At 35.8% G+C, this 16,129-nt stretch overlaps 2 protein-coding genes across 2 annotated transcripts in view; one reads left to right on the top strand and one right to left on the bottom strand.

The window, feature by feature from the left end:
- The window catches only part of MCPH1 (microcephalin 1), a 1,050,284-nt gene that overhangs the window by 263,686 nt on the left and 770,469 nt on the right, over nt 1–16,129 (bottom strand). The gene's annotated exons all lie outside the window — the stretch shown is intronic.
- ANGPT2 (angiopoietin 2) overlaps nt 1–16,129 on the top strand; it is an 84,706-nt gene that overhangs the window by 54,978 nt on the left and 13,599 nt on the right. Inside the window, exon 6 of the mRNA XM_053710371.1 lies at nt 14,115–14,216. Coding sequence (XP_053566346.1) covers nt 14,115–14,216 — 102 coding nt within the window. The remainder of the gene's footprint in view (nt 1–14,114; nt 14,217–16,129) is intronic.

The raw sequence follows: 16,129 nt of genomic DNA, 5'->3' as shown, positions 1-16,129 counted from the left end.
CTTAATGACCGAGTACGTGTGGCGTACGTCCTTGGTCTGGAAAGCAGCTGGAAGCGATCCTGCTCGCTTCCAGCTGCTTTCCGGTTATTGCAGTGATGCCTCAACATCGAGGCATCCTGCAATAACCCCCCTTGGCCATCCGATGCAGAGAGAGCCACTCTGTGGCCCTCTCTGTACCGGACATCGATGGCCGGTTTCGTTGGTGGGTGGGAGCCAGTCTGGGAGGCGGGTGGGCGGCCATCGATGGGCCGTATGATGTGGCGGGGGGCGGGCTCGTGGGCGGGAACGCCGGGTGCGCGCGCGCGGGGGGGGGGGGGGGTAGGAAGCGGGTGGGAACCGCTACACTACAGAACATTTATGGGGGAAAAGTGGCAGTGATTGCCAAATATATATATATATCGATCTAAGAGATCTGGGAGGGGTGGTGGGTTGGTCTTTTGGGGGGGGGCAAGCTACACTACAGAAAATTATTTTAAAAAAATGTTTTACTATAAACTGGGTACTGGCAGACAGCTGCCAGTACCAAAGATGGCTACTAATAAGTTAGAGGGGGATGGGTAAAGAGCTGTTTGGGGGGTATCAGGGAGGTTGGGGGCTAAGGGGGGATCCTCCAGAGCAGCATATGTAAATATGCATTTTTTTTTATTTATGTTTTATCAAGGATAGCTTTTTTTTTTAGTACTGGCAGACTTTCTGCCAGTACTTAACATGGCGGGGACAATTGTGGGGTGGGGGAGGGAAGAGAGCTGTTTGGGAGGGATCAGGGGGTGTAATGTGTCAGGTGGGAGGCTGATCTCTACACTAAAGCTAAAATTAACCCTGCAAGCTCCCTACATGCTACCTAATTAACCCCTTCACTGCTAGCCATAATACACGTGTGATGCGCAGCGGCATTTAGCGGCCTTCTAATTACCAAAAAGCAACGCCAAAGCCATATATGTCTGCTATTTCTCAACAAAGGGGATCCCAGAGAAGCATTTACAACCATTTGTGCCATAATTGCACAAGCTGTTTGTAAATGATTTCAGTGAGAAACCTAAAATTGTGAAAAATTTTACTTTTTTTTTTATTTAATCGCATTTGGCGTTGAAATGGTGGCATGAAATATACCAAAATGGGCCTAGATCAATACTTAGGGTTGTCTACTACACTACAATAAAGCTAAAATTAACCCTACAAGCTCCCTACATGCTCCCTAATTAACCCCTTCATTGCTGGGCATAATACACGTGTGGTGCGCAGTGGCATTTAGCGGCCTTCTAATTACCAAAAAGCAACACCAAATCCATATATGTCTGCTATTTATGAAAAAAGGGGATTGCAGAGAAGCATTTACAACCATTTGTGCCATAATTGCACGAGCTGTTTGTAAATAAATTCAGTGAGAAACCTAAAGTTTGTAACAAAATGTGTGAAAAAGTGAACAATTTTTTTTATTTGATCGCATTTGGCGGTGAAATGGTGGCATGAAATATACCAAAATGGGCCTAGATCAATACTTTGGGATGTCTTCTAAAAAAAAATATATACATGTCAAGGGATATTCAGGGATTCCTGGAAGATATCAGTGTTCCAATGTAACTAGCGCTAAGTTTGAAAAAAAGTGGTTTGGAAATAGCAAAGTGCTTCTTGTATTTATTGCCCTATAACTTGCAAAAAAAAAGCAAAGAACATGTAAACATTGGGTATTTCTAAACTCAGGACAAAATTTGGAAACTATTTAGCATGAGTGTTTTTTGGTGGTTGCAGATGTGTAACAGATTTTGGGGGTCAAAGTTAGAAAAAGTGTGTTTTTTTCCATTTTTTCCTCATATTTTATATTTTTTTTATAGTAAATTATAAGATATGATGAAAATAATGGTATCTTTAGAAAGTCCATTTAATGGCGAGAAAAACGGTATATAATATGTGTGGGTACAGTAAATGAGTAAGAGGAAAATTACAGCTAAACACAAACACTGCAGAAATGTAAAAATAGCCTTGGTCCCAAACGGTCAGAAAATGGAAAAGTGCTGTGGTCATTAAGGGGTTAATGCTTATATAGCAAGGCAAGTCTAAAATACCTAGAAGCTATCACAAGCACTAAAATAATGAACACTCCTCAGTTTATACACATATTGATTTATACAAGCATCATCTTGATATAAGTGACACTCTACCACTTATAATGCAAATTTTATTAACTAACACTATCAGCTAATGGTTAAAGTCTAATGAACAGCCATACTGAAGGCAAACTTACAATACTCATTAGCTGTTCACAGCACCATTAGTACTAACGTTTTTTAGACTGTGCACATACAACTTTATTTAAGTATCATTCTGATATTAGTGCCTCTCTATAACTCATGAGGAAACTATCATTAGCTTATGTCTCTTATAAACTATAAGACTGGCATTTACCTTAGTAGTCAGCAGGGGATCACACCATCTGTCATTTACAGCCATTTAATTTTTTAAATGAACCTTTGATTAACCAGAGTATTAATCATAGAGCAGGCTGTACACAGTAACAGTGCATAAAATTATAGCTTCCTATACTTGCTAGCATCCAAATTGTAACTATTGTATCACTGTCTTGTCAAACCTACTGAAACAAGGGTTACAACTTAACACTCCTAATATTATAAAATACAATTTGTATTCAGCCTCATGGCAAGATAAACACATCAATCAATCTATGCTGGTATTGCAACGGTTGTAACCTTTTCGGTTAAAGTTATAACCTAACACTTACCACCACACTGATAACAACCAATATTCACCCTCTCACCGTGTTATATAATCCAAGTCATTTATATGTGAATACTAACATATGAAGAGTTATACTAAAGTGTGTGTTTTTAACTATTTTCCCTTTATATTTTAAGTTAATTATTAAAAGTTATATTTTAAAGAGGATCTTCTTCCCTCTCTTCGCAACAGGGTTTATCTGTTGTCTATTATACCTTGATAACATTATAACTTATTCTGTTATAGGACTCTAGAGTGCTATACATGTATTCTCTCTCAGTGGGTTCTTTACCCATTCTGTTTTCAAATAGCCCAATAATTATCACTGGTACTCTATTATATAGGTACTACATAGTTTGGGGTATTGGCCCATTTACTTGGCACTTTATCTATGTACTTAACACCTAAAATTTAGGAAATTGGTATCCAAAATTCCCCACATTATTCTCTAGATTCCCCCTAGTATCTCTCTTATGTTTTTTTCCCCCTCAGAAATTTATTTTATTTCAAAATTGCTTACTGTCTCTTCAAGAGAACCGTTGCCTGTACATCGTTAAGGTGTTTAGCCACGTTCCCTCCCCTTTGGTGCCCTTTCTCTTCATCTCCACCACTCTGGAAGCTACTGATTCCTTCTCTGAAGATTTTTCTCTCCACTGCTAGTCTGAAATGTAACCCTTCCTTGCCCAGGAGGTTATGAGTACCCTCATAAAAGCTGCGGTGGGTGGGAAAGGTGAACATAATTTTTTATATGGGTTTTTAGGTGTATTTAAAGGGACATGAAACCCACATTTTTTCTATCATGATTTAGAAAGAGAATGCAATTTTAAACATCTTTCTAATTTACTTCTATTACCTAATTTGTTTTATTCTCTTGATATTCTTTGCTGAAAAGCATATCTAGATATGCTCAGTAGCTGCTGATTGGTTGCTGCACATAGAAGCCTCATGTGATTGGCTCACCATGTGCATTGCTTTTTCTTCAAATAAGGATATCTAAAAAATTAAGCAAAATAAATAATAGAAGTAAATTGTAATGTTTTTTAAATTTGTATGTTCTATCTGAATCATGAAAGAAAGATTTTGGGTTTAGTGGCCCTTTAAGGGTGTTCCTTGTATTTTTTTAATTAATATAATTGTTCGCTACATTGTGTATTAATACTGTACTTCAATAGATACTCTGTTTTGCATATTTTTTGTCAGTCATTTCTATACCCTCAATTAATATGCCTGACCCATTAGAGTAAACCTCCAGGGATTATAATGCAGCTCCGGAAACAAATGCTGTTTATTTTCCCTGTTTGTTTTGCAAAACTTTTCAAGTTGACCAAATTAATCAGCTATGTGCTAATTGTGAACATTTCCGATGTTCAAGTTATGATTCCGTTAGTTTGCGTGGCAGACATTTAACGCCCATTCCTGTCTATATAAATCAAGGGGATAACACTCATTTTTTTACCTGAGTTTAAAAATACCTAAAAACTATGACAGAGCTGTTAGCGGCGATTCCCAGACCAAGGAAGCGCAAACAAATCTGGCATTTACCTCATCCTCCCTGTCACTAACAGGGGGCTGAGCATTTAGCTCTGTTGTCACCTAGTTTACAAACCTCTGACGAGTCGCTTTCTGAGTCTTCTGAGGGGGAAATATCCTCAGATGATCCTCAACCAGTAACTGAAACAGAGCCTAATTCCACATTCAGATTTAGAGTGGATCATATATGTTTCCTTCTACAGGAAGTACTGAACACCTTAGAAATTTCAGAACAGAATACAGAAATTCCAAAACATGTAAATAAGTTGGATCCTGTTTTCAAAACTCTGCTAAAAGTTTCTAAGGCATTTGAAGCTCCAAACTTGGTTACAGACTATATTGCTAAAGAATGGAAGAGACCAGCCATTCCTTATACTTCTAACATGTTCAAGAAGATGTATCCTCTTTCAGAAAATAATTTGACAGCCTGGGAGGTGGTACCTAAGGTGGATGGAGCTATTTTCACTCTAGAAAAATGCACAACTCTCTCCATGGAGGATAGTTCCTCATTTAAGGATATAATGGACCACAAATCTTTTTTTTTTTCTAAGGAAATTATTTTCTTCAGTTTAGACCAGCAGTTGCAATCACCTGTGTGGCCACTGCAGCATCCTTTTGGTGCGATTCTCTTTCTCAGATGCTTCCGGAACAGTCATCTGAGAATACCGTATCTGCATTAAGGTCCTTAAGATGTCTGATGATTTCATGTGCAATGCAGTTTTTGACATCATTAAAATTGATGTTAAAAATATGTCCATTGCTGTTCTGCTAAGGAGAGCTTTATGGGTTAAATCCTGGTCAGCTGATATGGTCTCTACAAATAGACTTTGTCAATTCCCTTAGAGGGTAAATTGCATTTTGGATCAGAGTTAGACTCTATCCTTAAAACTGTTACCTTGGGGTAAAATTAGCTTTTCTTCCTCAGGACAAGAAGTCTAAGGGAAAATATAAGCAAACTAATTGTGTTCGTTCCTTTTGCTCTGCCAGAGATCAGTAGTCCTCTTCCAATCAGAAGTCTGACTCTGGTCTAAGAATAAACAAATCAAAAGCCAATTTCCAATCAGAAATCTGCATGAAGGGATGGCCCCCTGTCCAGAGGATTCTCTGGTAGGGGTAGATTGATTCGATTTTAGAAGGCATGGTGCAGTTCAGGATCCCTGGGTCACTAACATTATTTCACTTTAAATAAAGGCTGTAGGTCTCACTAGTATTTTTCCAAGATTAACCTGTTTTTCAAAATATGTTGTCCTCTCTTTGTATCATAATTTCAGCACAACAATCGTGTTATTCTCGTAGCCATTTCTTAATATATTTAAAAACAACTCTGTGTATTAGAAAGATGGGGGCCCCTGTAGGCATCTTTAAGATATAGAAACAAAAAATCTAAAATGCTCTTTGTTACCCACATTTGTTTATTACTGCAAGACCTCTCACTTTCTACATTTTAGATCCCCTATGAACTATACAGATTTTATCTAAGTGCACATTGCCTTGCCACAAGCATCTATAGTGGTATAGTGTTTAACTGTATGAACATGCATTTCATCCTGTTTGATTTTCTTCTACAAAGATTTCAATGCAGTTTTACATCATAACGAGAATACACTTAAAAATGATTATTGTTTTTAAAATAAATTTAACATAAAATATCCAAAATTCCATGTAGCACTATGTACTTTAATTGAGGCTAGCTTTATTTAAAGGGACATTGATTAACTCAGTTTGCAGCGTTTTTTAAACATTTTAAAGGTTATAGAATTTGCTTTCTAGTCTCTCGGGACATGCACAATTTCTTTTTAAACAACAGTGAGAAGTATTTAATGTCCCTTTAAGATTAGGATACCTATTTGCAGCCGCTACATTATTTCATGTAGAATATTTAGATTTTTATTATATTATGAGCTTAACTTTATTATTAGCATCCAACACATTTGAAGCACTTAACATTTTCTGAACTCTTTACTATTGCTGAAAAGGCATCAAAGTATTCACACCCAGCGTCTTTCTTTTCTTGAGTCAATTGCTTATCAATAAAAATGACTTTAGCAATAATGGGGCAAAGATACTCTATTAATGAATTTGTAGCCATGAAAAACAAAACAACTTAAATCCCTGGTTATATTATCAATGCATCATATTTATCTTTGTATGAAGCAACCAGTTCCATGCTGGCTTGCTATTGACAGTAAAATACAAGGAACCAAAGTCCTTAACCTTCCTCATCTAATATTGGTACATAGTACAGAAGAAGCCACAGATTAAGGTCTGTCAGCCATTTTACTTCAAAGGCTTAGGATGTTTAAATCGCTGAATGACATCTGGCTAAACTTTGTCACTGTGCCTCAGAATTAAATGTACAATATTTATGGAATTTTCACATTTTCCCTTAGCTTTGGTTGTTATATGATTGTGGGAGGGAAAACTATTTTTTTATTGTTTATTGAAAGCTGAATGCTGCAAACTGATTGAGTCTGTAATTAAAAAACTAGCATAACCATGCAGCCCATGAGAGGGGAAAAAAAATATTATTGGCAATGAAAAGCTTTTATGTTAAAATAAGGGATGCAGAAAGCAGATCTAATTTAGTGGTTCAAATTTAAGTTTTATTTATGGTTAAAAAAAATTGCATGGAAGATCATATGCACAAAGAACTTGTTTTTTAACGCATTTCGCTTGCCTGCTACTATCATCTAGATGCAACTATGTTACTATATAGATCATTCAAACAATAAAAATTAAGCCATACAGTTGGTTTCTACACATTTGCAATAGTTTCGTCCTCTGGTGCAAGCTATTATGAACAAATCTGCATATAAAAACATATAGAGTGGGGTAAATGTATAAGGCTGCGTTTTCAGCTTTTTCAGCTATATGTAGCAGGTTCACATAAGTGTGCCTGCTACCACATATGTAAGAAGCACAAACTGCTTGTATACCTCATAAGGGGCGAGATCAATCACCTCAACACTCCCTTGTTCAAGATGATTGACATTCCCTGCTCTAGCGCAAATGGTTATTCAAGAGCAGGGGCTGCATTACACAAGAATCCTCTTGTGCAATCATAATGGTTGGTAATGTCAATTGTACACCTGTAGAGGTAACAGACACCTCCCCCTGTTTGGGATAAAAGGAGTGGGTTAGGGCCTCACTTTATACCACATGATTAAGGTCAGATAGATCGAAACGTTGTGCTGTTGGATCTTTTGATGTCCCAATAAAGAAAAGACTGAATTGCTTTCTTTGTGGTGCTGTTCCTATTTGGATTTTTTACTTCTATCTTAGGTTCTGGGCAGGACCTTTGGAACGTGCACCCATTTGCAGATTTGTTCTGGGCCTGTTGATTTGTCAATGATAAATCAACAGGTTCACTACTTGCGAAGGATGGTAAATTCACCCCAGTATGCATGTTAAACCTTCTTATAAAGCACTGTGGGAAAAATATTCAACATTTATAAAGGTTAATATTAATACAAATATTCAATGATAATAGTTGTCAGCTTATTTTTCATAGGAAAATAAATTATTTATTGTTAAAATGCGCTTACCAAAGTGTTTATCGGCTAAAATAAATATAATAAAGCATGAGCTTTAGATAAAGAAAGGTACTGGAATGAATATACAATTATAGAGAATCACCTTTCTTTGGGGCAAATGGAATATAAGAGAAAGAAATGTCTAAAACTACAAAAAATATCATGTAACCCAAAGTGCTGCTGAAATTCCGGACCTCTCCATTAGAGCCTGTTAATCTGTAACATATATCAGCAAGTTTAACAAGAGACGTGAGGGTGAGCTATAAATCAAGGTCTGTGCAAAACAGTTGTACGTTGTGTTTAGACATTTCTATCAGTTCATTTTTTCCCTATTAAACATTCTTAATTTATTCTGGTCTATCATCATCTTGTCGGGTTTAAATGTGTTCTTAATAAAACATAGAAAAACATAATTTATGCTTACCTGATAAATTCCTTTCTTCTGTTGTGTGATCAGTCCACGGGTCATCATTACTTCTGGGATATTATCTGCTCCCCTACAGGAAGTGCAAGAGGATTCACCCAGCAGAGTTGCTATATAGCTCCTCCCCTCTACGTCACCTCCAGTCATTCGACCAAAGACCAACGAGAAAGGAGAAGCCAAGGGTGTAGTGGTGACTGGATTATAATTTAAAAAATATTTACCTGCCTTAAAAAACAGGGCGGGCCGTGGACTGATCACACAACAGAAGAAAGGAATTATCAGGTAAGCATAAATTATGTTTTCTTCTGTTATGTGTGATCAGTCCACGGGTCATCATTACTTCTGGGATACCAATACCAAAGCAAAAGTACACGGATGACGGGAGGGATAGGCAGGCTCATTATACAGAAGGAACCACTGCCTGAAGAACCTTTCTCCCAAAAATAGCCTCCGAAGAAGCAAAAGTGTCAAATTTGTAAAATTTGGAAAAAGTATGAAGCGAAGACCAAGTTGCAGCCTTGCAAATCTGTTCAACAGAGGCCTCATTCTTAAAGGCCCAAGTGGAAGCCACAGCTCTAGTAGAATGAGCTGTAATTCTTTCAGGAGGCTGCTGTCCAGCAGTCTCATAGGCTAAACGAATTATGCTACGAAGCCAGAAGGAGAGAGAGGTAGCCGAAGCCTTATGACCTCTCCTCTGACCAGAGTACACGACAAACAGGGAAGACGTTTGTCGCAAATCCTTAGTTGCCTGCAAGTAGAACTTGAGGGCACGAACTACATCCAGATTGTGTAGAAGACGTTCCTTCTTTGAAGAAGGATTTGGACACAAGGATGGAACAACAATCTCTTGATTGATATTCCTGTTAGTGACTACCTTAGGTAAGAACCCAGGTTTAGTACGCAGAACTACCTTGTCTGAGTGAAAGATCAGATAAGGAGAATCACAATGTAAGGCTGATAACTCAGAGACTCTTCGAGCCGAGGAAATAGCCATTAAAAATAGAACTTTCCAAGATAACAATTTTATATCAATGGAATGAAGGGGTTCAAACGGAACACCCTGTAAAACGTTAAGAACTACATTTTGTGAAGTAAAATAAAGTATTTTATTTGTAATGCTATATAATAGAATACATTATTACTGTGTACTAAAGACACATAGAGCTAGAATACAATTGGCGTGCTATTGTTAGCGCAGGTCGTGATAACCAATATTGCACCCACGCTAGCTTGTGTATATTACAAGTTGAAAGTAAACACATTCATTTGAGTGCAAACAAATTTAGCGAGCGTCGTGTTTGCCCGAGTGGAGACCTGGCGTAAAGTGTAAGAGTTATAAATAAATAAAAAAAAGGTCACCAAACACAACATATATACATCATAAAGTGTTACACTCATATATACACTATCTGATAAAAAATATTCATATATATATTTTATAAAAAATATATAAGGGTTAAAAGGTATATGGTATATGACAAGGTATTTGAATGTAAAGGGCTATTATGTATATATATATATATATATATATATATATATTTATATAGAATAATGTCAAATAGCCGGTGGCCCAGCACTCCGACCTCTGTGACAAAATAGTGACCTGGGTGCATTCCTCAAGGTTCAAATACAAAGCTTAGTAGTAAAGGAGGGCACTCACAGAATTTTAAATAATCAATAAAGTTTATTTTGAATACATCAAACTTTATGCATAACGTTTCGGCTCTTTCAATGAGCCTTCTTCAAGACTAGCAACTGGATTCTGGACTTCTTGACAAACAGACCACAATTGGTAAAAATTGGTAATCACACCTCATCTACTCTGACCCTTAATACTGGTGTTCCACAAGGGTGTGTATTGAGTCCACTGCTATATTCTCTTTTTACCCATGACTGTTTGCCTAAGTATGTATCCAATAGTATTATCAAGTTTGCTGATGACACCACTGTGATAGGCCAGATCAGTAACAACGATGAATCAGCTTATAGAGAAGAAATAAGGCAACTGGCTATTTGGTGTGCTGAGAACAACCTGGACCTAAACACTAAAAAAACTAAAGAAATTATTATTGATTTTAGGAAATCTAATCAATGTTTACAATTGCCCATTCATATAAATGGAACTGAGGTTGAACGTGTACCAAGTTTCAAGTTTCTGGGCACACACATCTCTGAGGATTTGACTTGGTCTTTGAACACCTCAACTTTAGTGAAAAAAGCACAAAAACGTCTCTATTTTTTAAGAACACTGAAAAAAGTTAATTTATCTACTCAGATTTTAATTAATTTTTATCGCTGTACTATTGAGAGTATTATCACCAACTGTATCACAGTATGGTATGGAAACTGTACTAATTCTGATCGCAAAGCTCTGCAACGGGTAGTTAAAACCGCCCAGTATATCATAGGTGCTCAGTTACCTACCATTGAAGATCTTCAAAGCAGACGTAGTCTTTTAAAGGCCTATCGAATTATTCATGATCCCTTCCATGTTAGCAACAGACTATTTGCCCTTTTACCATCTGGGAGACGTTATAGAAGCTTAAAAGGAAAAACTGCTAGATTACGGAATAGTTTTTTTCCAAGAGCCATTACTCTGCTAAATAATAACTTTTAAAAATCTCTCTTATGCTCATAGCCTTTTTTAATTTTTTATCCTTCTGATGATTAGATCTTTTTATTATAATGAAGAAAGTGCTAAATTAATGGTTTTAATTTAATTTATTGATTATCCTGTTAATGGTTCTTTTTCACCTCACTTTATATTCACATAACACATATAATATAAAATACACATATGATTCATATAAAACACTCATGATTCACATCATATATATAATGCAAATGTACACATATGTGTGCAAGATGACTAATTTTTTATTACATTTTTTTACACATATATATACTTTTTTGTATGGAACTGATTTTTTTTGCACTTGCACTTTATTACACTTGCATTGTACTTACTTTTGTGGTATAGAAATTTTTTGCACAAGTCACTTGAATTTTTTGCTATCTATTAGTTTTACCATTATAGTGCTATCTGTGTATAGGATTGGTTAGATTTTCAAATATAATTTCGTTGTCTCTTTTTTCCTACTTTGTACAATGACAATAAAACGAATCTAATCTAATCTAGTTTAAATCTTTATCCGGCTAATCAGACATGCTCCCGACGGAAAGTGAAAAACTGAGCCAAGAGCATGGGTGATTAGCCGGATAAAGATTTAAACTAGTCTTGAAGAAGGCTCATTCAAAGAGCCGAAGCGTCGACCATGACATTTCACGCATAACGTTTGATGTATTCAAAATAAACTTTATTGATTATTTCAAATCCTGTGAGTGCCCTCCTTTACTACTAAGCTATATATATATATATACACACACATATATATACACACACATATATATATATATATATATATATATATATATATATATATATATACACACAATTGGAAGCTAAGAGACCTGATTTAAGCAATGAATAAATTAATTCTGGTGACAAATATATTAAACAATATTCAAAAGGATATGTAAACTAATACTCTTTAAACTAGATAAAATATATAAGGTAATGAAATACTGTATATTACATGTTCAATGAAAAAAGAATCTAGTTTACAGGCTCTTTCACTAGTATCTATTTACACTGCAAGTTGGCACAGATTTGCATACTATAAGTTTGGCAGTTTCAGAATAAGATCCTGTTTTTCTCTTTTCTTTTCCATTGTTTGCACCGTTCAGCTTTCACCTATGAGATGCTACCAAACACTGTACTTTTTTTTTCCATTCCATTCCAAGCAGATCGATGGCTTCCAGAGAGCCATGCTTTGTGAACTATAGACTGTCAGAAGCACAGCTTTAAAAAGTGCTGAGCTGCTTAAAAGGACACTGAACCCACATTTTTTATTTCATGATTCAGATAGAGCATGCAATTTTAAGTAATTTTCTAATTTACTCCTATTATCAATTTTTCTTCGTTCCCTTGCTATCTTTATTTGAAAATCATGAATGTAAATCTTAGCAGCCAGCCCAATTTCGGTCGAGCACCAAGGATAGCGCTTCCTTATTGGAGGCTGACATTTACCCACCAATAAGCAAGCATAACCCAGGTTCTCTACCAAAAATGGTCTGGCTCCTATGCATCACATTTCTACTTTCTAAATAAAGATAGCAAGAGAAGGAAGAAAAATTCATACTAGGAGTAAATTAGAAAGTTGCTTAAAATTGCATGCTCTATCTTAATCATTAAAGAAACTATTTGCGTTTAGTGTCCCTTTAACAAACACTTTAGCATTGCAGCTATGCATAATTTGAATTTGGAAAACATTTACAATGATTTATTACTGTAAACAGATTTGTTATTTTGATTTTTAAATATATTACCAGCTTTATGTTGTGAATAATACTGTTATTTTAATTAATAAAAATGCTGTAACACTTCCTCCTGATATTAAAATATTTTAGTCTATCTAAGACAAGGTGAATGGTTTTAAAAGTTTCTAACACAAACATGTCATGTTTTAATTATCTTGAGCAGCTAGTTTTTGCATTAGAGTACCCTTCTAACCAGGGGTCAAGTCGAGCAGGAACGCGTGGAAAAGGAGTTTCTGTACTATTTTTGCGGGTGGGACTAAGTTCCCCCATGGAAAGAGAACAGAGAAGCTTCAGTAAACACTACTGCTGGTGGTGGGAGGAGCTGGAGCACAGTCTGGTTAGAGGGATAGTGAGATCCTCTAGTAATGGAAAGTAACACTTCCTACAAAACACTAAATGGAAGCCTGTCAGTGGTCCTGCTTTGTGATCACCCCGCACTGTGTGGAACACATGGTGCTTACATTTCTGTGTGGCTTGCTTGGGGTTATTTAGCTCCCCTCAGCAGAAATAGGACTATTGCACCTTAAGTGGGGGAGACTCTGTGACAGAGGAGGAGTCTCAGGCCCAAAGGCAACCATTCAACCCTTTGTTGGATTTAATTTGCTATCATTAACCAAAGTGTATAGATTATATACATATAAATACAGTGTATGTGCGTATAAAACAATATTAATTATGGGGGGTGGACGTCTTGGTGAGATCCCACACTTTTTTTTTGTAGGACTTGACCCCTGCTTCTAACTATGCTTTTAACCTGTGCAAATAGGTAAAACACAGAGGTATAGCCCAGCTCAGAAGCCCCAGTACATTGCACCACATAAGTAGGAACAGCTGTATGATGCAACTCGCCGGCCATCTTTGTTTTCTGCAGGCAATGTACTGGGGCTCCTGAGCTGGACTATAGATGATGTGTTTTATCCATTTGCTGGGTTTAAAGGGGCAGTAAACAATATTCTTTTACTAAAATTGTGCTGAGTGTACACAATTAGTTACGTTAGTGATATGTTCACCGTCTAAAAAATAAAGTATACTTATTTTGAAGGTCCGCAAAGTAATTTGTTAATATCCCAAGCCCTCCTTCCTGGCACAGTGTTCTTTTTTTTACATTTATAACCACGCCACAAAGTTATTCTTCAGAAACAAGCTCATCGGTTGCACTTTTCACTTAAATGGATAACAGCAATATTTACATATTTGGTGGGAAGTTTTAAACAAAAAAAAGGTCCTATATTGCACAAATGTTGGAGGAGGCTAGCTTCTCTTGTTATCTCTCAGATAAAACACTAGTTTAAAAAATAAAATGCTACGGCCAACTGTGAAGATTTAAACCGTAACAAGAGCAGTGCCTACAATTCTTATAATGCATTAAGTACAAATTATTGTATGAAGCTCTTTACACTGTTTGGCATTCACATTCTGACTGCTTATGCGAGAATAAGTCCGCATCACACTACAATACATCATATGATTTTATATTGTTAAATATCAATTTAACATTTCATTTCTGTTATCAGACCTACTGCGATATGAAAAATGGCGGTGGTGGCTGGACTGTGATTCAGAAACGATTTGATGGCAGTGTTGACTTCCATCGAACATGGAAAGAGTACAAAAAGGTAAAAAAAAACATAGGAAAAGAATAAATGACCATAGCACTAACTCCCCCCTCCCCCCCCCAGGTAATACAATAAAAAAATACAAAAACATGCAAGGCATCCCTTTAAAATAGTAAATTCATTGACTTATTTATACACATTTTTTTGTTAGCTGCAACAAAACTGGATAGTTGTTTAGGACTTCTACAGAGATTTAGTGTGTTAAACTTTGCAATGAATAATTATATTGCATCACATGTGTGAGTTTTACAAATGTATAAATTCCAATACTCAGACTGTCTTGATGCCCACTTTGTAATGATTTAGGTGAAACTGGTCCACAGAGTTCATGATACACACCAGCACACCCACTACCTAGTTTAGGTAAACTATACACAAAGTGCTCCAGTCTCCCATAGATCATGATGTTTGTTTGGTAATTGTAATAATTCACTGTTAAACCTCATCTTTTAGAGAGGTGTTAATTCCCAAATTATTTAACCTCAAAATGTAATATGTAATGGACATAAATCCCAAATGTTTTTTTCATGTTTCAGTTAGTGTGTCCAATTTTGGAGACGTTTTCAATTTACTTGTATTATCAAATGAATTTAGTTCTCTTGGTATCCTTTGTTGAAAAGAAAGTAGGTATGCTCAGAAGCATGCACATTGGAGCAATATATGGGAGCAGTATTGCAAGAATACTTTTAACAATGTTATACATTTGCAAGAGCACTAGGTGACTGTAGTGTTTGCTGCCGTGCCCCAAGGTAGAAAATATTGTGATCTGAGATGTCATCAAAGAAAATGCAGTATGTCATAAAGAACAGGACATATGCAGGAACTGTTAGCTCTTTCACTTTGCACCTCTGCTCCACATCAGGGCATTCTCTTCAAACAGTGATGTGCTCTTGCTGCACTGTTTAAGTTTTCCTTAACACTGTGCAGCCAAAGCAAACCACTGTTTGAACAGAGCAGCACCTTTCCCGGTCTGCAAAGCTGTTATTCCTGAATGTAAAACATTATTGTGAGCAATGCACCTCTTTTATTACTACATATATTTTCCCCTTATAATTATGTGATGTTACACCAAAAGCTAGAGAAAAAAATGTATTCAAAAAACATTTTAAAAATGTAACAAAATTAGTTTTTTTCTGCAGCTAATATGAAATGCCATTTTTAACTGTTGCAATATATTCTAAAAACTTTTAAAATGGCTTTATCCTCCAATTAATCAAGACATTCAATTAGTGCTTTAGTGTAATTTAAACTTTAATTTGAAAATTAAAAAAAAAAAATCTAGTTGCAAAAAGTGAAAAAAAAAAAAAAACTCTTGCCATGTAGGGCTCTAGACACATCCACTCTACCTACCTAAATATTATCTTCAACAAAGAATATCATGAAAATTCAGCAAATGTAATAACAGAAGTAAATTGTATGCTATGGCGGAATCATGAAAGAAAACAAATTGGTTTCAAAAACCTTTAAGGTGTCATCCTGCCATAACAAATTTTATTTGTAATAAAATTGCAGTACGATTTAATACGTCTCCTATAGTTTTAAGCATGTGTAGTGTAGGTACTTAGGCAAGTATTTTTTGTTTTATGATAAAATAAAAAAAGTGGTTTGGATGTAAGAAAACATTTATCAATGTATTTGCAGGCAAACAATAGTTACTGACACTTCAGCTATGAAAGTCTCATATGTTTATTTATTTATTTTAAAAAGTAATGTTTAGCTTTGCTTTTTAAGCTAGCAAGTTCATTATGTCCCCACATCTGTTTTTATCTTGGAATATTTATAAGAATGTTTCTTCTGGCAAAAATCCATGACAACTATAATCCTTTAATTCCAGTATCTTTCCTAAGTTTGTGCTCCTTGAAAAATGTGTAACCGACTTCAAAAACAGACATATATCACAGCATTTTAACAGT

Source organism: Bombina bombina, chromosome 4 (genome assembly GCF_027579735.1).
Source record: "Bombina bombina isolate aBomBom1 chromosome 4, aBomBom1.pri, whole genome shotgun sequence".
NCBI classification, from domain to species: Eukaryota; Metazoa; Chordata; class Amphibia; order Anura; family Bombinatoridae; genus Bombina; species Bombina bombina.
This window is presented reverse-complemented; position numbering and strand designations above follow the sequence as displayed.